Genomic DNA, 23,365 nt, shown 5'->3' on the forward strand with positions numbered 1-23,365 from the left:
TGGAGGAATCAGAGAGGATGGAGACAAGCAGAACGTGTAGGAGACAGGGGAATTGGGGAGGATGGAGACAAGCAGAAGGCGTAGGAGATGGGGGAATCAGGGAGGATGGAGACAAGCAGAACATGTAGGAGATGGGGGAATCGGGAGGGATGGAGAGAAGCAGAACGTGTAGGAGATGGGGGAATTGGGGAACACACTCACTGTACCCTGGGTTTTTTTCCACAACAGACAGCAGGACTGTGAGAGGGGGAAGGAGAAGGAGAAGGAGACACACAGACATTTCGGGGTGGGGGCACACGAATGTACGTGACACTCAGCCACCTGGCTGCCTTCCTGCATTCTGACCGTCCACACACACACACACACACAGACACACAGACAGACACAGACAGACAGACACAGACAGACACAGACAGACAGACAGACACAGACACAGACACAGACACAGACACAGACACACAGACACACACAGACACACACACAGACAGACACACACACACACAGAGACAGACACAGACACAGACACACACACACACACACACAGACACACAGACACACACACACACACACACACACACACACTAGCTGCCTCGTGTAGGTGGGGTAACACCCAGCCACCCACCACAGGCCAGCGGAGGCGGTCGGGTGTTTTGGGTAATTCCCATTCAGAGGTGATACCCAGCTGTCTCCTTTTCCCCTGTTCTCCCCTTAGGAAAAAGTGTGTGTGTGTACAAAGCTTGGGTTGGGGGTACAACCAGCGCGCAGCCACATCACCCTGCCAGGCTGCAGGGTGTACATGGCTGGAGGGTGCCGAGCAGCACCCTGACCTGCCAGCTGTCCTCTGTGTGAGTACAGCAGCGGGGACGTTGTACACACGATGTGACAAAGGCGCAGGTATCAGCTCCCTCGCCCTTCGCAGTGTAACTGAGATAGGATTATCACTCGCATACCCTCTCGCCCGCCTCTTCCTCCCCGGGCATGTTGTGAAAAGGAGGGGGTGTCTCACAAATAGGGGACCCCACCCCAGTAAGCCGGGGTGTGTTTCTGGGAGTCTTTCTCTTTCCCACACACCTAACAACCCTCAGCCCATGAGAAAGGACGGGGAGGAGCTGGAGGTGATCCATCACTGCCCCTCACTCAGCCGTAGGGTGTGTGGGGCCGGGGAGTTGTCTCATGCAGGTGTAAAACCCGGGCACCTTCCCCCATCCTTTTTCCTACTACAGGCTGCCAAGTGTTGGATCACACAGATACGCATCTCAACACCCCCTCCTGTTGATTACGAGGTGGGGATGGAGGCGGCTGTTTCTCGCTCACACACACACAAACAAGCAGAACCCCAGCCCCTTTGATTTTGGGGGGCATAGCATTTGAAGGAGTGGGGTGTCTCCAGGCTGTTGACCCCCTGTTAGCCTGCGGAGTGTGTATTATTTGGGGTATGCCTGGCTCGCACACACCCCGACACAACGGAGAAATTCCTGGCTGAAGGGAGAAGGGGTGTCACACCAACAAGCAGAGGTCAAACCTGGCCACCTCTCCCTGCCAGGCTGTGAGGGTGTTGGGCTGGGGGGGACGTCTCCCACACAGCGTCACCCTCTGCACGGCTGTCGGCTGTTAGCCTGTCGGGTGTCCTTGGCTGGCGGGTCGCACGCACACGGGAGGGATCCCTGTTGCAACTCCGGTAGTCACAGGGTGTGACACCCCCAGCACGCATGGAGATGAACAGGTAACCCCCCGTTAGGTGTTGGGGGGTGCCATGAAGGGTTCGCTTTCCCCCTCACACATGAACCCCAGGACTTCGCTGCAGGGTGTTGGCTGGGGTTGCCTCTCTTACACACGTGTGTACCCCACTCGCCCTGTTGTTACCAGGTGTGTGCTGGGCCTGGCACCCACACTCACAGGGCAGATTTCAGTGAATGCCCGGCAGGCTGTAGGGACCAACACACGCACAGACTGACACCAACACTCCCGTCAGGCAGCAGGATGAGTGCCGGGGGTGTCAGGTACCCCCACAAGGCAGCCAGACGTGTGCTGGGGCTGTCAGGTACCCCCACAAGGCAGCAGGACGAGTGCTGGGGGTGTCAGGTACCCCCCCATGGCAGTGGGATGAGTGCTGGGGCTATCAGGTACCCCCCATCAGACAGCGGGATGAGTGCTGGGAGTGTCAGGTACCCCCACAAGGCAGCAGGACGATTTCTGGGGTGTCAGGTACCCCCCATCAGACAGCGGGATGAGTGCTGGGGTGTCAGGTACCCCCATAAGACAGCGGGATGAGTGCTGGGGCTATCAGGTACCCTCCCATGGCAGTGGGATGAGTGCTGGGGCTATCAGGTAGCCCCCATCAGACAGCCGGACGAGTGCTGGCCTGTCAGGTACCACCACACAAGGCAGCAGGATGAGTGCTGGGCTGTCAGGTACCCCCCTCAAGGCAGTGGGATTAGTGCTGGGGTGTCAGGTATCCCCCCAAGGCAGCAGGATAAGTGCTGGGACGTCTCTCCTCCAGACACCAATCCCCCGCGGGGCTGCAGGACATGTGTTCTCTCCCACATGCATACACGAGGGTGCAAGATGTGCTTTGCGAGCGTCTGCCACCCACGTGGGGCCACGGTTTTTGTCCTGAGGGTGCTGGCCGCACTCGGAGGGTTGTTTTAGCAGCGCCTGCCATAAGACACCAAGCCGTAGTTTGTGTTTTGGGGGTGCCAATCACTCGCACGCTGGGCTGCAGGTTGTGCTTCAGGGTGTCTCACACATGCTGGGCCTCCGGTTGTGCTTTAGTGCTCTGTCCGTGTGTCAGGGTGCCTCACCCACGCGGAGGGCAGCAGGCCGTTTGGCAGGTGTCATTCCCGTCCATGGGGCAGCAGGCTGGGCTTCAGGGGTCTCGCACACAGGGTGCAGTTCAAGGTGCTGTCGCACATGGAGCTGGGGGGGTGTCTGAGGGTGTCTCACAGGGCAGCCGGGGCCACAGGCTGTGTCTGAGGGTGTCACACACATGTGGGGCTGCAGGCTGTCTGAGAGAATCACAGAATCACAGCATGTTTGGGGTTGGCAGGGACCTCTGTGGGTCACCCAGCCCAACCCCCTGCCCAAGCAGGGTCACCCAGAGCAGGCTGCACAGCACCGCGTCCAGGCGGGGCTGGAATATCTCCAGAGAAGGAGACTCCACAGCCCCTCTGGGCAGCCTGGGCCAGGGCTCCGTCACCCTCAGAGGGAAGAAGTTCTTCCTCATCTTCAGCTGGAACTTCCTCTGCTTCAGTTTGTGCCCGTTGCCCCTTGTCCTGTCGCTGGGCACCACTGGAAAGAGTCTGGCCCCGTCCTCCTGACACCCACCCTGCAGATATTTAGAGGCATTTCTAAGGTCCCCTCTCAGCCTTCTCTTCTCCAGGCTGAACAAGCCCAGCTCCCTCAGCCTCTCCTCGTAGGGGAGATGCTCCAGTCCCCTCACCATCCTCGCAGCCCTCTGCTGGACTCTCTCCAGTAGCTCCTCATCTTTCTTGAACTGGGGAGCCCAGAACTGGACACAGCACTGCAGATGGGGCCTCACCAGGGCAGAGTAGAGGGGGAGGAGAACCTCCCTCGCCCTGCTGCCCACACTCCTCTTGATGCACCCCAGGATCTCCAGGCTGTGTCTGAGGGTCTCACTCAGGGCTGCAGGCTCTGTCTCTGGGTGTCTCACGCACACACACGCACTGACAGGGCTGCAGGCTGTCTCTGGGGGTCTCTCTCCCTCACACAACCTGACGGGGCTGCAGGCCGTGTCTCTGAGGGGATTTCACCACCCCCCCCCCCAGCGCCTGAGGGCTCCCCTCACGCCCCCCCTCCCTTCCTCCCGCAGGCCGCGTGCCACCTCCCGGCCCCGCCCCCCCGGGCTCGCGTCGCGCCGCGCGTGACGACGCGGCACCGCCCCCGCCCGGACGGAGCCGGCGGCGGCTGCGGCAGCCGCGGGCCGGGCGTGAGGGGAGCGGGGCGGCGCGGGGGCGGGCGGGCGAGGCGGCGCCGGCGGGGCCGGGCGCGCTGCGGCATGGATTACCCCGAGCCCGGCTCGCCGCGGGCCGCCTGGGACCCGCCGGGCGAAGCCAGCGGCTACGGCGGCGGCGGCTGCTCCGAGCGGGCGGCCCGCGGCGAGGAGGGAGCGGCGGAGGAGGAGGAGGAGAGCCGCGGCGTTCAGCATCCCCGAGCCCGGCCGCCCCGCCGCTCCGCGCCGCTCCTCCGCGCCGCGCTCTCCACCTCCTCCTCCGAGGGGGAGCCGGAGCCGGCGGCTGCCGCCCTGCCGCGGGAGCCCAGCCTGAGCGACGAGGCCGGCGGCGGCGGCGATTTCGACTCGGCCGAATCCGGCGCCTCGCTGCGTTACTCGACGGGCACCGGCGGGGAGGGCAGCGAGGGAGCGGGGCTGGCGAGCAGCGAGAGCGGCGGCAGCGGCTTCTCCGTGGCGGCGGAGAGGAGGCGGCCGGGCGGCGGCGGCCGGCCCCGCTATGAGGTGGTGCGGGAGCTGGGCGCCGAGGAGGTGCGCTGGTTTTACCGGGAGGACCGGAAAACCTGGAAACCCTTCATCGGGTACGATTCGCTGCGGATCGAGCTGGCCTACCGCGCCCTCGGCCCCGGCGGCCCGGCCGGGGGGCGGCAGGGAGAGGAGGAGGAGGCGGCGGTGGAGCCGGTGTGCGTGCGGAGCGGGCTCTACGAGGTGGACGTGGCCAGCGCGGAGAGCTACCCCGTCTACTGGAACCGTGAGTCCCTCCCGCGGGGGTGGGGGGGGGTCTCCCCTTCCCCTCCCGTGGGGATGGAGGTGGGGGGGGTGTCCCCTTTATTCTCCCCTGGGGATGGGGGCTGGGGGATGTCCCCTTTCCCCTCCCGCGAGGATTGGGGGGGGTCCCCTTCTCCTTCCCTAGGGATTGGGGAGGGGGGTTTCCTTTCCCCTCCCGTGGGGATGGAAGGGCAGGGGGTCTCCGCTTTCCTTTCCCCTGGGGATGGAAGGGCAGGGGGTCTCCGCTTTCCTTTCCCCTGGGGATGGAAGGGTAGGGGGTCTCCGCTTTCCTTTCCCCTGGGGATGGAAGGGTAGGGGGTCTCCCCTTTCCTTTCCCCTGGGGATGGAAGGGTAAGGGGTCTCCCCTTTCCCCTCCCCTGGGGATGGAGGGAGAGGGTGTCCCCTTCTCTTCCCCCAGGGACCGGAGAGGGGGTGTCCCCTTTCCCCTCCCGAGGGGATGGGGGGGGCGTCTCCCCTACCCCTCTCCTGGGGATTTGGGGGTGGAGGGGGTTTCCCCTACCCCTCCCCTGGGGATTAGGGGGTGGGTGTTACCTTCCCTTCCCTCGGGGAATGGGGTGGGGGGTCCCGGTGTCCTCACACTGACACACAGAGACCCCGCACCGTGTTCCACCCACCGTGGGGACACCGGGCAGCCCTTGCTTGTCCCCCTCCAGCGCCCCCCAGTAGGTAAACTGGGGGGGGTGAGCCCCTCACACCAGCTCATATGAGGGGATGGGGCACCACTTGCTGCCCATGTGCGCCTGGGGGTGAGGGGTAAAACGTTTTCTAGGGAGAGGGGACCCTTGGGTGCCCATCTCTCGCCCATACCCAAGCGGGGAAGGACTGGGAATTCCTCTTCCAAGTCTTAGGCGCGGGGAGGGTGATGCTGGGCATCCCACCCTCCCAGGCACACCAGTAAGGAAGCGGCGTGGGCATCCCGTGGGCACTGGACCCCCCAGCAACACACCTGAAGGACAAAAAGTGCTGGGGAACCCTCGCCCCACATGCAGGGTCCAGGGGGTACCGGGCACCTCTTCGCCCGCTTCCAGATGTGGGGGGAACTGGGCATCTTTCCCTCTCTCACCGCCCCGTGCGTGTGCACCTGGAGGAGCCAGGGGTCTGGGTGTTCGTGCTCTGGACAGGAGGAAGGGGGGTCTGGGCATCTTCTGGTGTGTTGACACATGCAGAAGAAATCAGGAGGGAATGTGACTGAGGACCTTCTTGCTTACGCTTCCCTGTTCCTAAGCAAAAGGGTGAGTGAGGGTGGATATTTGCCTGCAACATGCTCCCCCTCCCCTCAAGATGCCCACCCTTCCTTCAGCAAGAGCAGGGTAGAAACAGCAATTGTTGGTCCACTGCCTCCCTGCCGCACGCACGCTTCTGGTCCCTCTGCTCTAGCAAGGAATGGTGGAAGACAGGGCTGATAGCTGGCTTCTCTGCAACCCTTGTCCTCTCCGCTCGGAAAGTGGTAATATTGTGCTTTGTCTCCTCTTCCCCATCACCTGTGCACTGGGAGGGGGCTTGAAAGGGGTCTTCTCCATTCTGCTGGAGGGGGTGCAACAGGCGTCTCGGATCTGCACACAGTCCTCACCCTTCTGATGGAGGAGAATTTGCTCTACCTCCTCAACTCCAAAATGAGGTGGTGATGTACCCTTCGCCTTGTGTTGGTGTGTCCTTTGCTGGAGGAGAGGGGACCTCGGGGAACAGAGATGAAAGAAGAGCAGGCGCCTCAGCTCTTCTGCCACCTCCTTTGGAGGGAATGGCTCCCAGCATCTCGCTGGACGAGTGGGCATCTGCTCTCCTGGAGCAGACCAGCTGCCATCCCTGAGGACTTGCTTTCCAACGGCATTCCTTCAAGGAGGAGGGAAATGGTGTGGAGTAAAGTGAGAGACGCAGAGTGGCCGAGCGATAGCTGCTGTCCTGGCACGGACTTGGGCGAGTGGCAGACAGGTTTCTGTCTTCTCTGACTATCTTTGAGATTCAGATGGGAGTCGCAGAGGAACAGCAGAACTGTTTCAGATATGAAAACTAAGGCTTTTTTGCTGCTTCCCCTCTTCTTTATCAGCATCTTTACAGGAAGGAGATCCGTAAGTGACAATACCAGGTGGTACAGTTCACTTGTGGTGTGACAATCTGTCTTTCAAGTCGTATCCCCAGCAGACAGACGCTGAGCTCAAGGAGGAAACAGAGACCACGGCCCACATGTGTTTTGAGTTGGAGGAACCTGGGCACAGCTGCTTGAGCAGAAAGTGGAGGTGGTTCTCTCTGTCACAGAATCACAGAATCACAGAATAGTAGGGGTTGGAAGGGACCTCTGTGGGTCATCACCACCCTCCAGCCCCTGCTGCTTGTCCTTGATTCATCTGCCACGGGGTTACTGGAAAGAGATGATGCAGGTCATCCAGGGGATGGGGAAACTGCCGCTGTCCCGTTTGTAACTGTGCCGTAGGGAGCGAGGGGAGCGAGTGAGCAGAGCTGTCGCGTGAGGCGGGATTGCTCCCGGTAATGGGAGCATGAGGCTGTGCTCAGCAGCAGCTTAAAGGTTTAATTTCTTGACACTGTGCCTTGTCTGTTTTGGAAGCTGATTCAGTCCCCGTAAGCCTGAGGAGCAGATGTTTCAAATGACAACACACGCCGTGCGGAGATGATTTCTGATGCTTGGAAGAAGGAATCCCAGAGGTTAGCACAAAAGCGGTGCTAGGAAGGGGAGAAAGAAGCTCGTGGTCCTGAGCAGGCTAATGACGGGGATGTTTTCTACTCCTCAGAAAGCTGATTAAGGAGAGTGCTCAAGTCTTTTCTTATTAGCAAGTCTGCTCCTTCGAGACACTAAGATAAACTTTTGGCGTTTCAAGGGTCTGTCAGTGTCTTCTGGTCTAACTCCTCCTTCGCTTGCACGTTTCCTTGCCTCTTGCCTTTCTCCCATTCTTTCATCCCAACAGCTGCATCCAGACCTGAGAAGACAGCCAGGTCAGATCCCAAGGATTCAGTCTCATCGGTGCTTTTGAAGGCCTCAGCGTGGCCGTTATTCCCAAATTATTCCCGTTTGATGGCGTGCATGTAATTGTGGATCCGAAGGGTAGCTACTAGGTTGGTTCACCGTAGCGTGGGAGGGAGCTGGTGGTGGCAAACCAGATCTCGCACTAGCAAAGCCCGTGAGTAAGAGAGGAGAACCTCGCTCTCTGATCGCACGAGCGTGGAGTGTGATGAGTACAACCGACTTAAAATATGCCAAGGTGCCTGTTGAAGAGTACAGTACTGCTGTCTGGTTCTGCTGATTCACATTTTCAGTTCAGAGCAAAGGTCAAAAGCTTTTATCTTTGTTGTTCTTGCCCGTTTTGTTGTTCTTTTACGCGGGTGTGCTGTACTACGGGGAAGGCTGCTATCTCACAGCTACAATACTGAACGAGCTGACAGTTCTTCAGCTGTTGTGGCGTCTTAATGACAGGGAAATGTTGATTATAGCTTGGCATGTGCTGAAATATTCTTTCACTCCACATCTTCAGACATCACAGGATTCGTTTGCAATATCAGGCTGAGTTACAATTTGAGCAGATTAATTACTGAGAATTTTATCCTTACCTTGTGACCTTGGGGATTTATTTAATTAGTATTGTAGAACTTGCAAAGACGGTGCAAGAGGGCTAAAATTATTAGTGTAGGCTTCCAGATAAGTGTGAAACTTTGAGTTGGGCTGCTGCTTATCTTCTGTGGACATAACAACGAGTGATATTTCATACAAGGGTCTTCTGTTTGAATGTTCTTAAATTATCCAGCCCTTTTCTGGCCTCCCAGCTGAAGAGGGCTGCTTTACAACCGTTTTTCTATAGAGTTACTCAGTCTAGTTTTCAAAGTCCTGAGTAAGTCTGTTCAATCCCCATTTCTACAGTCATTTGGGGAGTCTGTGGAACATGGCCTTTTAGGGAAGGATAAAACGCTCCACTCCCACACACAGGTTTGTTAAGGGGTTTTTTGAGGGTTTTTTTAACATGTATGTTTTCATACCTAATAATCGCAGAAGTCTAGTAATTAGAATACATCTTGTATTTAAAAATAAATTTGTTCACTAGGACCATCTCTGGGTGAAGATGTAAGAGTAACTTCTGCTGTACTGGTATAGAAGATACTTTACTGACCTTAGCCTGGAAATACCTGCGAATACAGAGTGGACCACTGGGTCTTAATTTTAAAATTTGTATGCTTAGGCTGGAATTGGGCAGCTTTAAAAAACTATTTCAGCTGCCTTGAAGCTTGGACTGAAAGCAATATCCAAGACCCCATATTTTCTTTTATGAGCTCTCTGTGAGCTGCTTTGTAAACTGGAAGAAGAGGCAGGCGTGAGCGTCTTGTGAAAAGCCTCTGCAGGTTGAGCGTTTGCAAAATGAGACGTGAATGCTGGGGCAGTGTTTTCTGCCCTCAGAACTTAGAGTCGGTCAAGATTACTAAAAATCTTGGAGTGTAGTGGTTGATGCTTGGCACCGGCTGATTACAAAATGCTATTTTCTTAGCGAATTTTTTATTTTAATAATGTCCTTGTTTTGGTGTAGGGATCAGCAGTAAGTAAGCCTTTGGTACCTTGGCCACTGATGGTTCTTTGAGCTGCACTTCCAAGACTAAAAATCGACATTTCGGAGCCGTGAGGTGCTTCTGCGCTGTCTGCTTTGTGCGGGAGCGCTGGGTGCTCGTACCTTCCCTAGAGCTGGCAGCATCGATGCGCGTGGTGACAGTTTACAGACCGGCAACCCCAAACCCATCTGGAGGCCCCGCTAGACCTCTCGCCTGGCAGCTTTAATCAACGTCTGATAGTTCTTCTGAGGCTGTGTGTTTAGCTTACGGGTTTTGTCTTGTATTCTGAAACAGAAATAGTGTTGAAAGATTCATGAGGCATGATGAAAATTAAGGATTTGGAATCAAGAGTTTTTCAGTATGTTTGTGGCTTGCATGTGGATAGTTAGGGCCTGGCGGTCGGAAGATGTCGTGCTGTACGGAAAGGTAGGCCCCCCCTCCTCTCCTGATAACCAGTAGCGTTTAGCCCATAGGTGTAAGCAGACGGAAGTGACGCTGTAAACCTAAGCTATATAATACTGTGCTACCCGTCAATAAACGCCATTTGCCGTCCACCACATTGGTGTCTGCGAGCTGATGGCCCGAGCGGCCTGGGGTTGGTCGCCGTGCCGTTCCTGAACCAGGTCGCCACGCCAACAAAGGCAACAAGTGGTGCCGAAACCCGGGAAAGACTCGCCTGGAGTCGGGTGAACGGCGGCCGGAGCGGCAGGACCAGCCCGGCGGGGAGGACGCTCCCGGACCAACAAGGAGGATGGAAGCCCTTGTGAAGGTCGTATTGCAATTACATAAGCAGTGGGGAATTGATTGTAAGCCCAAAGATTTTACGCTCGCAGTTGCGAGGCTTTTGCAAATTGGGGTCATTGACCAGCCGGTGGATATTCTCCACCCTGAGGTGTGGGATAAGTGCACTAAAGCGTTAGCCGAGGAAACGATGTCCTCGGGTTGTGGGAAAAAGCTTAAGTCGTGGGGGAAAGTCGTGCAGGCCCTGCAGAAAGCTATACAAGAGCAGGAGACCTGGAAGGCGGCAAAGAACTGTTTGTTAGCTACCCCAAAATTGGGAATCGGGGCAGCTACACAGACTTCGCACCCCCCAGACGATAACGGTTCTGCTGAGCCTAAAAATCAGCAAGAGGGCGACACGTCCCCTCAACTCCCGGACCCCGATCCGCTTACGGAGGGAGAGAAACAAGCTAAATCCTTCTGGGGCGGGTTAGCTGAGGAGGCTAGGGGCGCCGCGAAAGAAACAGAGTCTAATAAAGTCTGGGCCACACCACCGCCCTATGCGCCCCAAGATGGCACCGAGCACAAAGGGGAAAGGCGGGATGAAAATTCCTTTGGTGATAACAGGGAGGAAGCGCTAAAGTTATCAAGCGCACACAAAGGGGAGGCGGAGGAGAACAGGGGGGAGAGGAGCGGTAGGAGCGACCTAGAAGGGGAAAGGGGGGCCAGCGGGGGGCAGAGAGCCAACCGGCGCGTGCATTTCAAAAGATGCGCCTGTGAGGTGGGCACCCCGCCGAGCGGAGGGCGGGGCGGGCCCGGGCGGGGGGAGGAGCGGCCCGCCCATAGGGGAGGGGGCCGGAGCTCGGCAAAAATGTACTGGAGACCGGAAGTAACCAGTCAGTCGAGTTCCGACTCCGATTCAAACACTAGCGGGGATGAGTGGCTCGTAACTAATTTAAGTTTAGAAGAGAAGAAAACAAAGATAAATAAAGTCAAGAGCCAAAATATCCCCATCCAAATTAAAGAGAAACCGCGAGGGGGAGAAATCCCTCTCACGGACTGGAGGAAAATAAAGATTACGTGCGCCGACTGGACCCCATCGGCCGCACTAGCGTTCCCGGTCCGGGTGACGGACAGGGGACAGAGGGTCCACACACCGATAAACCCTAAGGATATACAAGCGATTGTTAAGGCAATCGCAGATAAAGGCCTTAATTCTGCCATGGTCTCCGCCCTCATAGATGGTGTCTTCAGGGGAGACGATATGCTCCCGTTCGATATAAAACAAACTTGTAGATTGATCTTTGACGGGGCAGGGATGATCGTTTTTAAACAAGAATGGGAGGACAACTGTGCGAGGCAATTGGCCCAAGTAACTGGGGCAGACCATCCACTGCATGGCTCCAGCCTGCAGCGGTTAATGGGCACAGATCCCACAATGATTACTCCCCAGGCACAAGCCCAGGGCCTGCGGGCCCATGAAGTCATTACAACTACTCGTGCGGCCAGAGAAGCTATTCGCATAGCCTCTAGAGTCATTGCCAAACCATCGCCATGGTCCACAATTAAGCAAAGTGAAAGTGAGAGTTTCACAACATTTGTGGATCGTCTCCAAGCAGCGGTCGATTCATCAGCCTTGCCTGTGGAGGCAAAAGGCCCGGTCGTAGCAGAATGTTTACATCAGCAGTGTAATTCAACAACCAAAGAAATCCTGCGATCACTATCAGCGGGGTCGAGTATCGCAGACATGATTAAGCATGTCGCGAAGGAAGAGCATCTAACCCCGATCCAGGTGGCTGTTCGCACCATACTAGCCAGAGTAAAACTAATGAAAACTGTGAGTTTTTGTTCACAGGACCGGATCATCGGACACCCCCGTAACCCGTATACCCCGGTGACCAAAGAAGATGACAAGTCAGCAAACGTTCTGTCCAAGCCTGGAAGTTCCTCACTATCAGAAGTTGTGTTACAAAATAGGAGGGGAATGGATATTCTTTTCTTGCGACAGGGAGGCCTCTGCGCTGCATTAGGGGAAGAGTGCTGTTTTTATGCTGATCACACCGGAGTAGTCAGAGATACCATGGCCAAACTTAGAGAAGGTCTAGAAAAAAGAAAAAGAGACAAAGAAGCCCAACAAGGATGGTTTGAGTCGTGGTTTAACCATTCGCCATGGTTAACCACCCTGATATCCACCTTGATAGGGCCGATTGCGATGATCGTAATGACACTAATTTTTGGACCCTGTATACTGAACAAGATCGTGTCATTCGTCAAGAGTCGGCTAGAGAAAGTTAACATCATGTTCGTAGAACACCAACAACTGCTTTAAAAATGTACCTACCCAGTGTTACCCTCAATCGTCCCTAAAAGTTAACTTCTACCTGTTTACTGTGCCTTATGTTTTCTATTCAAGTTTATAGCATATACTTTTTAACACTACTGTACAATATAGAATAAGAATAAGAATAACAATAGAATTTTTAAGATTATATTTTAGCTAATTTACAAATGCATTTGTCTAAGGTACCTTATCTTTGTAATTGTAAGATTTTAATATTTACATTTTTTAAATTGTAGTTAAGGTTAAGTAAGGTTAAGTCTGGCCAGATATTAAGTTTAAGTCTTAAGGTTAAGTATTAACACTTTTATATTTTATATTAACCTATTTAGTTAAGCATAAGGAGGGGGGAAATGTGGATAGTTAGGGCCTGGCGGTCGGAAGATGTCGTGCTGTACGGAAAGGTAGGCCCCCCCTCCTCTCCTGATAACCAGTAGCGTTTAGCCCATAGGTGTAAGCAGACGGAAGTGACGCTGTAAACCTAAGCTATATAATACTGTGCTACCCGTCAATAAACGCCATTTGCCGTCCACCACATTGGTGTCTGCGAGCTGATGGCCCGAGCGGCCTGGGGTTGGTCGCCGTGCCGTTCCTGAACCAGGTCGCCACGCCAACAAAGGCAACACTTGCATGTGTTTTAGTCTGTTCTTAGCAGCAGAACGCATTTTTAGTTGCTTTACAGCATGCTCAGGACATGTGTTGGACAGGCTTTGAACTTGGTTGATGCCATTTCCTTGATGTAAAGGACTTTTTGATCAAAGGTTGAGTTCCTGAATGCTATTTTCTTGCCTTTCTCTCCAGGTATGTGATTCTTTTGCAAATAAAATACCGATAGTTTACATGGCACGGTAAAGCGTAACTTTTGCTACTCAAAATCTTTCCTGGGTTTCACTTTTTTGCTTCTGTTCTTACCATACCATCCTTCCAAAAGTGTTTTGTAGCTTCGTTCTGGCCAGCTCCCTCCTGGCCAGAAGGCCTAACGCACACAAATGAAACCGTTTTTAGATTGCAGTGCTCCATGTATTAAATCACAAGTTTCCTTTGTTCGCATGTATATTCTGTTTATGTTTGTGGTCTCTGGCACCTTTCCTTCTTTCAGTAGAGAGAACTTGCAATGTTTAGGATGCTTTTACTAGAACAGGTGGGAGATGTCAGCACTTTGCTTGGATGTGTCTTTGAGGGCGCGTTTCTTCTGTGTCCTCAGCTTTTATGCTTGATTTACAAGCATTGTTTAAGCAAAACGAATCTGTTGTCTTACTCTTGTAAATGATACCAGAACCACAGAATTGCTCTCCAGCAGATGCTGTCGGCTACAACAAAGTAGCTAAGGATGGGGCCAAGCTCTTTTCAGTGGTGCCCAGTGACAGGACAAGGGGTAATGGGCACAAACTGAGGCACAGGAAGTTCCGTCTGAACATGAGGAGGAACTTCTTCTCTCTGAGGGTGACGGAGCACTGGAACAGGCTGCCCAGGGAGGTTGTGGAGTCTCCTTCTCTGGAGATATTCAAGACCCGCCTGGACAAGGTCCTGTGCAGCCTGCTGTAGGTGACCCTGCTTCGGCGGGGGGGTTGGACTAGATGACCCACAGAGGTCCCTTCCAACCCCTACTATTCTGTGATTCTGTGATTCTGTGATGGAGTCAGCTTAGAAAGCGAGTTGCGTTTGCTCTTCGATGTAGTCCAGCAGTTTTCCTGCTGGATGTGGTCAACAAGGAAGAAGACAAAGGTGCAGGGAAAATTTGGATTATAAGTTATGGGTGACAGGCAGAAGGGTGTTAGCTCCTGTGGCTGAGAAAGCAGAAAGTGTTTGTGGGGTGAGAAGGATCGGGAGTTCTGTTCTGGCTTAATTCAAGCTTTGAATACTGATTCGACTATGCAGATATCAAACAAATAGGATGGGCTGTAACTGGGAGGTGACAGGGCTAGATTAAAAATAAATGACATGTGAATTTCTGCATGTATGTGTGCGAGGGGGAGATGCTGTCAAGGGAAAAAATGATACTGGAGGCAAAGAGAGACCTTGGGCAGAGCTTCTTTTTGCCATGAGAGGAGCACAACAAGCATCTGTAAGACTTGACACTGTCAGTTAGTAAGCAGAAGGACTAGATGGAAGGAAACTTTGCAAAAGAGCAAGAAATTAAAGCAAGAAGCATGAGCAGTTCTGTCAGTGGTGTCTGTAAGGCTGAAAAAAGTGAAGAGCAACCTGGTCTAGTGAAAGGTGTCCCTGCCTGTGGCGGGGAGGTTGGGACTGGATGAGCTTTAAGGTCGCTTCCACCCCAAACCATTCTGTGATTCTAAGATGATGTCGTGGGTTTGGGTGTTGGCCAGAGAAAAGGTCACCAGTGTGGTGTGATCTTTTTGAGTGGGTTGCAAGTAGCTGAAGCTGCACGAGAGTGAGCCTGGTGTGGAACTGAAGAGGAGAAGCTCCAGAGATAGCAGATGTTGTAAGTAGCACGGTTAGCGAGCGCTGGGCTGAAGGGAGTACGAGCTGCAAATGGGGTCCCAGGCAGTGATATTTAAGACGAAAGAAACTAAAATCCTGCTGGTTTTCAAGGGGGAAGAAACTATAGGGTAAAAAAAACTGAAGGAAAAAGTGAACTCTGGGGATGAAAGTGTAGGGGAGTCTGGAGTTGGGGTGGAGCAGACAGAAAAAGGAAGTGAGGCCAGGAGGAGAGCGCAGGAAAAAGAAATCCCTGCAGAGGAGAAGGGAGAAGGAGTTGAGAGCGAAGGTTAGCATGCCCTTGAAGATCTTCATCTTGTTCATTAGGTCTGGGGTACGCACAGGAAAACTCTGGCTCTTCTTTTTCTAAAAGACACTGCTGTATAGGAACCTACTTGCTCGAACTGTCTGTACGTGACCCTTGCAACTCGGTGCTGGCGAGAGCTCGCTAAGAAAGACCAGCTGACGAGCCAGGAGAGCACACACACTTAGAGCTGAGGGTGTGATTGTGCAACAGTCCTGTGACTTTCAGTGGGATTTGAGCATGTGCTTACATTCTGGGAGGTACGTACGTGTTTCTCACATGGCTCAGTCATTCTTTTGTGGGTTGGTTTAGCTTTCAGCTAACACAGTTTCAAAAAACGCAGGTTTCTCTGGGTGAGAAAAGAGCTGATCGGGGACTAGATCCTACAGCGTACTGACTCCGGCAGCAAGCGCTGGTGGTGGAAGCGCTTCACTTCAGTATTGAAATTTGGTAAACTATTTTAATTGATAAGGATTCAATAAAAATAAAGCTCTGAACTTAAGACTGTAGCCCTGTTTCGTGGTTCAGCAATCCGGGGGTGTTTGATGAGCAGTTCCCGCTCGTCATTGACACGGCTAGTAAGGATTTTGACTTGGACTGTTGGGTTCAGGTCTGTGTAAAGAGCAAATGTAGAGATGTGATTTAAACTACTATCTTAAACCAGAAAAATCCTTCTTGCAAAACATGATACACACTATATTTTGGGGTGATAGATAGCAATTGAAATGAGAGATGACTTTGAGGGCGTTCTTCACTTTTTGAGGGGTTCCTTCCATGTTTGACATTTGAACCAGCCCCAAAGATCAGCCTTTTGTTATTGGTTTGGATCGCTCAGTTCGTAGCATAAAGGGATTAAAAGTGGTTCAGGGAAAAACAGTTACAAGCTGTTGCTTATATGTTTTGTGGGGTCTTGGTGAAACGGAGGTGATTTCACGTTTACAGTGGAGCGAAGTGTGCGTTCCTCCCTTGGTGCAGCTAACGTTGAAGCAAACGCGGAGGCTCGCGTGTCTAGCTGCTCTGTAGATCGGAGTCTGGAAAGAAAGTCCCATCTATGTGAATCATAACATGCTCAGTCTCTGTGAAACTCAAAAGTAACTTCCGCCTGTAGTTTCAAAATTGCTTCAATAATGCAATTTAGAATTATTTGATGGACCAGCAGAATAATATCCTTTCCTGCTCGGTGAATGAAGTCTTTTTTCATCTCAGACACTGAATGAAAAATAGAAGTCTGACTCTGTATGGGTGAAGCTTTCTGAGGCCAGGATTTCACCCTTGAACTCCTCTTCAGGCTACGTTGTTACTTTTGAAAGAGCAGACCAGATTGTGCAGTGTTTGTGGTTAAACAAAGGTCACCAGGGCTGCGATTAAACGAGTGGCTCCATTTATTTCAATGTCAGTGACCTGCTCTATTCTGAAAGGATATGTCAGGGAATAGCTAGAAAGCTGTAAACATTAAGCTATTAAAACAAAAGGTCAAAAAGTCTGTTATGTTACCGACCAAACATGAAATAGTAACATTTTAGTTTTGGTCTGTTTTATTATGACATCTGTTAGTTCAGCTGGCATGCACGATCATGTCACTGACAGTAAAACACAGGAATCTGCAATCTCAGGACCCGTTTCTGTAACCGTCTATTCTTATAATAAACCTTTTTCTTTTCTCTTCACGAGACTCTACAAACCCAGCCACGAGGGAACCAAGTAAGAGGACCAGATCTTGTCCTGCAAACTGCACCCTGTCCATTTGCGTCGGCAAAAATAGAACCTGCAAATCATTATCGCTGCGGCGGCCGTAGTGGCTGTGGCTGCTGGGTGGGTGGGATGCACGCTGATGCAGAGGTCGAGCAATACCTGTCCTTACACTTCACAGTGTTTGCACTAGGGAAAAATATTCTGGTTGGTGCGGTAGTTGATATACCCAAAATAGAATTTTAGGCCTGACACAATAAGAATGGATAGGAAATTTTAAGAAATCTTCAACAGGTGATGTTACCCTGGCATACATTTATTTCAGTGGCTCGTGTCACCGTTCAGGTTCTAGTGTGTGTTAGAATTGCTAGGAGTGCTGTGCTCCGAGACCTATGATGTTCAGCGCTTTTAACGGACCTTTATGGGGGGAAGGGAAAAAAAAAAAAGACTGTTTTTGGCCAGATTTTTTTTCCCTTGGTAAATGTGTGGGCACTTCTCGTTATTATTTAAATAGCTGTCAGCTGGAGATGTCACATATGGCAGCCTCACAGGTACCTCCAGTTTGTGCAGATGTTACCCTCACGCACTGCAAATTGTTTGCAACCGCAGCAGTAAGGAAGTCTCATTTAAGGAACAGAAATTACTGTGCTGAAAAGCAGGAATCTGAAATCGCTACACTGGAAAGCGTCATCTTGAGCTGACTGCCTTTTATGAGTTTGTGCTTCTTGTCCAACCTCTTGGCTTTGGGCTTGGAGAGCTGGGAAATTGGGATGGTCAATTCAGCAAAACGCAGGCTTTAATTTAAATTTCTGAGTGTTGTATTAACCTTTTAGGTCTCATTTGTGGGTAAATTATTACAGCTGTCTTGAGACTGAGGAGTGAATACTGCCAGCAGTGCCTTGGCTTTGCCATCAAGCCATCTGAGCAGGACCTCAGCTTTGAAGCAATGAAACAGAAGTTTGCTAAATCTTGCTCTTGTAATTTTACTCTGTTTATCTTCCAGTTTGCGTGCTCGCTGGTGTTGGGATTTTCAAGGCAGACATCCTTTTGGCTGCTGGTTTAAGCTCTGTTTGTTAACCTTTAGTGATTATCTCTGCATCATTTAGTTTTGCAACAGTTTCCCGGTTCTGAACTGAGCAAGGTGGAAGAGGCTTGTATGAGCCATATCTGAGCTGTACGGTCTTGAAAGTGAGGTGTACACCCTTTCAGCCAATGTGGTGGCAGGGAACACATGAAAGTGTTCATGTAGTAGTACAAGAAGAGAAATGGAGGCAAATTCTGCTCAGTTATTACTTTTCATACCGCATTCTGATGGATTAGTTACCTTTTTCGTGCCATTTATATTGGATGTGATCACACAGTGGAAAGATCGTCACAAAAAAGGGGTAGCTGAGGTACAGACATAAGCTGCCACACATGTGTATACTATATGATGCATACATTTTTTAGTGTAACATAATCTTTGTTACGAGGATTTAGATTATTATCATAATGCAAATCGTTTGCCTTCTTATCACATCATTAATTACAGTATTTGTATTCTTTTATTCTTCGGATTTTCAAGAAAAAGAGTCCTTTTTGTGTAAAAATAAATAAATCCTTAGTTGCAGTCTAGATCTCAAACTATTTTCCTCCTGAAAGTGGTAAAATATGTATGACTAATTAGAATAAAGAGCCTTTCATCAACTCGTAATCGCTGCCATTCAGATTTATTGAGAAATTCTTGTGTAAATAAACCATGCAAATGTAGAACTGGCCAAACATATTGGTATCCTTCAGTTTGAAGCACTGCCAACTGCAGATTATATGGCATAAGACTGAAGGGAGTAAAGAAATCAAGGCAAATCCTTTCCTAGCGATCAAGATTGGAGGGACAAAGATAAACAGCAATTCATATTATAGATTTGGAATTCTGTATTGGCAAAAAAAAAAGTTAAATTACAACATGAACATCAGTGGATTTGATTTTCTTGTAAAACAAAAATGACTGAATGTAGTTAAAGTTTTCTAAAATCATCTGAGTATCCAACACACAAGTGGATTTATTGAAGGTGGAGAGGAATGAGTGAAACTGGGTGCTAAAATGGCAATATTGGTTCATCGCTTTTTAATGGTGGTTACTGTAATAGCTTGTGTCAAGTTCTCATAGAATTGTAGAATGGTTTGGTTTGGAAGGGGCCTTATAGATCATCTGGTAAATCACAGAGAAATCTTATAATAACAGCACCTGCCCAAGATGATCCAGGGGAAATGTGTTGATGAAGGTGGGCCTTTACTCTTTCCCGCAGTCCACAGATTATGCTGAAAAATCTCCTCTTGTGTTGCAGACACCTCATTTCCCCACCCAACCCCGAGTATTCAGTGTAATTAGTGCTGATGTACCTCTCTTCATAACTGAACTGCCACTTGCTTTTGGAGCTGGTGACTTGTGGCATCAGTAGATCATCGTCATCATCATCGCAGTTGGAGTTAGACTTTTATCTGGACTGAAATCCGCCAGTACACACTTGTAATGTTATAGCAATCGTTCAGTTTTGGAAACACAACTGTTAATGGGAAGTTGCTTTTTCCCACTTTACCAAGTGTCAGCTGCGATCACAAATTCAATTGTTTCGTTTCTGAAAGGCAGTGTTTGGTTTTCTTCAAACCGAGCCGTGCCTCTGATGGGAGGAAATGTCATTTACTCGCTTCCTCTACCGGGCGCTTTTCTCTTGAGGTTTCCCAGCAGCGTAGTGCTCAAACCTGCCAGCCCGCTGGGGATGTCGGAGAAGGCGAGCTTCTAGTTCAGGGTGCTGGGCTGCACGCTTCGCCTCAATCAGGTGTTAAAGTCCTAGCCTGAAAATAAAGCTCCATAATAATTTGTCTTTGGATCTGAAAGTGATTGATGTTTCCACATAAATGCCCTTTCCAGACCCAGAGCCAGATACATTAGTTTATTCCCAAACTAAACTAGCCCGTAAAGATTTCACAGTAAAACTTTTATTTCGAACATGCCAGTTTTTCCTGGCTGAGCCGTTCTGGAAAAGGCACTGCCCGTCTTATGTTTGAGAGCTGCTCTTGAGTGCTACAGTCTACTCTTGTAAAGAACCACTATGGGAAAGTTTGTCTCCGCCTGAAAATGTTTATTTTAGTGCTTTATGCTTAGAATTTTAGAAATCCGTAGGTGGAAATTCCCATGTGAAAAACTTAAAGCCCTTCAAAACCAAAAGAAGAGATGTCTTGTATTCATTTGGTGTGGAGTACAAAATAGTGTTCATATGATTATTATTTTTATAAAAAATCTTTTTATGGATTCAGTGAATGGAGCCTCCTCAGAATGCTTAGTCAAGAATTAAGGAGTCGCTTACAGATTTTCCCAGTAAGGATTAACATCTGACGTAGTCGTGTCATTGCTTCAGCAACAATGGGATCCTTTATCTACGCTCGCACATTATGTGCATTTCATTTCTTCCTGCAGACAGTGCTTGCTTTGTACGGGCAGCCTCACTGGGTCTGTGTGTATTGGCTCTGCTGAAAAACACGGATATCTGGCAGGTGTAAAACATGGGGGAATACAGCAAAGGGAAAGACAAGTGCGTGGTGAGTTGCTCCTGTGTATGGTGACAGCTAACACTGCCTGTGGTTAACTTTCATTTCATGAAGACTAAGTATTCATGTTTCACACTTCATTGATGGGATGTAGACTCCAAAGTTAGTTTAAATTTTCGTAGACAGTTGAATTTTCTATGGCATTTATAGTGACTATTAACCTCTGCAGTTTGAAGCCACTCAGACCTTTTGTTCTTCTGGTATGTTTGGGATTAATTTTCATTAAATAACCATGCCCTTTGAACACCCCAACCTCTTTATTCATCTGACGGATCATCAACATGCAAAACATTAGAAGTCAGCACGTAACATTTGGCTCCTACGTGGAATAGCTATTTTAGCAGTGCAACCAGAAATTGAATGGCAGAACTGGGTCTTGTGCTGCTTCTGTCTGTGTTTTGGTGAGGCCAGCAAGACCTGAGCCGACTGTGTAGGCAGAGTGGGGAGGCAGGAAGGTGGGAGAGTTTGAACAGGGCTGGGGGGACTGGGGAGGGGAAAACTGGGATCTGTGGGAAGCTGGGGTGGAGAGGCTGGCAGCACTCAGAGCCATTGTTTTGGGAAGTTGAGTGGTAATCTGGGCTTCTTGCGCCACATCATCTGCCTCCAGCATCTGCTTCCCTCCCCACCTCGAGCTCTCCTGCGGTTCGCCTCTCCTTGCCAATTTCTGCAGGACCAGCTGAAGGATGCCATCACCTGCAAGCATGTCCTCCTTCTCTTACAAAGATGGCGTGTTAAGGGCTTATTGTCATTTCTAGTGCTACAGAAACAGTGTTTTCCTGTAAATCTGTGTTGGGAAGGTTTCAAAATTGACTTTGGAAACATTTTGAGTGTTAGTTACCCTGTGGGGAGATGATTGCAAGGAGATTACAGTTTGTAGGTGCAGCGGTCTGAGGGATGAAGCACTCAAAATAGTTTAGAGGTCCAAGTAAGTCATGGAGGTGCTTGCAGTTCTCTGTTACATTCTCATCTGCAAGCGGTTAGTATGAAAAATGCTTCTGGTGTGTACTAGTGTCCACGGGCACAACAAGCACCAGCTGTAACGGAGGGCAGTGCAGGGACTGCTGAACCACCACCGAGCTCAGTGGGCTGGGCCCAGTCCCGCTGTGGGGCTCGGTGAGGGAGATGCTTTCGTGACCCGAGCTAACGGCTGCGCTGCCAGAGTGGTGTAGCTGGGCTAAAGCCACTGTCCCTTGGCTGGGTCCCCTCACCCAGCTGTGTTTGTACCGGTCTGGCGATAGATGGGCATCTCTGCTTTCCCTTCCTTCCCTCTGTGACTCTGACATATTCACACTCTCTGTTGGTTTTTGTTTGGTTGGTTTTTACCTAATTTCACTTCACTGTTCCACAGAAAACATTTATGCTTCTGTTCTAAGCTGTCCTTATCAGCTTTTTCCCCACCTTCCAGGTAGGAACAGATTTTCGAGTAGCAAAGCCTATTTTTCCCCACCTCCATCTCCTTTTTTGAGTCTCTCCTTTTGTGGTTGAGTTCTTCGCTGCTTTGGGGAGCTAAACTTGTGCGGTTAGTACGTACACACATGAGATGTTTGCATTCGGCTGAGTCTTTCTATACATACGCAATATACAGCAGCGCACATCGGCTTGCGCTGGAGGTCAGTGGTCCGTGCTGGTCCCATGAGGCTGGGGTCTTACAGGCTTGTGCAGTGCAGGCACACACACAGTATTTCTCCTTCTTGACTTTCCAGATGTAGGAGGAGAAATTCTGAGCTGAGCTACAATGGATATTATTGTTTCAGCTTTCTTGCAGGGGTAGATGGAAGGGGAGAATACTTGCTCCCTGCAGCCCCAGTAGTTGGTGTGGGCATCAAGCACAGTCTGACGAGGAATAGACACCAGGACACATCTTTGTAGACTTCTCTCTTCTGTCACGTGGACAGCAAATGCTGCGCACCCAGCTTCCTCATTTGGAGTGCTGAAACTGAAACTAGAATGGCAGTGACCGAAAACAGCCCTCGGCGGGAGACTGATTTTAATTAAAAAACCCTTTCCTTTTTAAAAAATCACCCTTATGCTAGCTGACGTGTAAATTGGGTTATTGTAAGTGCAATTTTCAAAGGAAACAAGGCTCTCTGCAGTAAGGGTAAGCATCAGTGGGTTTGTATCTCCTCATTCTGCATCCTCTTGATGACTTTGAACTGGTGATTGTCATCAGTCAAATTTTATATGGGAGCATGAGTCTCACAAAGTTCCTAGTTTTTCGAAAACGTAAGGCACCTGGGCAGAGAGGAGTATATCCCATTGAAGTTGGCCTGTTGCTTGAACTTGACCCTCAATGAATTTTCCAGAATCTGCATCTGCCTGTCCATCTCTCGCATCCTCACACACAGACTGAAAACTTGGCCTCGTTAGCTCAGCTGTTTGTGCATTAACACTACTTTCACTGCTCATTTCAGCCCCGTGGGAAAAGGTGGTGGTGTTTCTCGAGGTATTTGTGGTTACCTTGTTAGGGGTCCCAGCAGTGGAAGTGTAAATTTTTCATCAAAACACCAAAGAGAATTCCCTTTCCCTCTTACCTGCTGCCACTTTGTGATTCATTGCATTGAAAAAAAAAAACACAACCCTCTTATTTGGTTTTCAGAAACAGAAAGGATCCCTGTAATGCGTGGGCAGTGGTTTATTGATGGTACGTGGCAACCTCTGGAAGAGGAGGAAAGTAACCTCATAGAACAGGAGCACCTCAACCGCTTCAAAGGCCAGCAGCTGCAAGAGAGCTTTGACATGGAAGTGTCAAAACCTGTTGACGGGAAGGAGGGTAAGACTGTTTAGATCACTGTTTTTGTAGTATGTTCTCTGGACAGCTGGGGTCTGTTTTTCTGAAGTTTAAGAATGTGGTCTGTGATGGTTTTCCATCCTGCGCAGTGGGGAACGTTGTTATAGGTATCGGTTTGCTCTCCCATTTTTCAGTGCATCTTGATGTTGTAGGATTTCCTGCTGCAGCACATTTGATGAAAGCTGTGAAAATTATATTCAT

General features: G+C 50.5%; 1 protein-coding gene across 2 annotated transcripts in view; it reads left to right on the plus strand.

Moving 5' to 3' along the window:
* Positions 1 to 4,015: 4,015 nt before the first annotated feature.
* Positions 4,016 to 23,365, plus strand: part of DDHD1 (DDHD domain containing 1) — a 72,564-nt gene continuing 53,214 nt past the window's right edge. For both annotated transcript variants that reach the window (XM_075427177.1, XM_075427178.1), the window contains exons 1-2: positions 4,016 to 4,718; positions 22,973 to 23,146. In XM_075427177.1, the coding sequence (XP_075283292.1) occupies positions 4,016 to 4,718; positions 22,973 to 23,146 (877 nt within the window). The remainder of the gene's footprint in view (positions 4,719 to 22,972; positions 23,147 to 23,365) is intronic.

This window comes from Opisthocomus hoazin, chromosome 7, assembly GCF_030867145.1.
Source record: "Opisthocomus hoazin isolate bOpiHoa1 chromosome 7, bOpiHoa1.hap1, whole genome shotgun sequence".
Classification (NCBI taxonomy): domain Eukaryota; kingdom Metazoa; phylum Chordata; class Aves; order Opisthocomiformes; family Opisthocomidae; genus Opisthocomus; species Opisthocomus hoazin.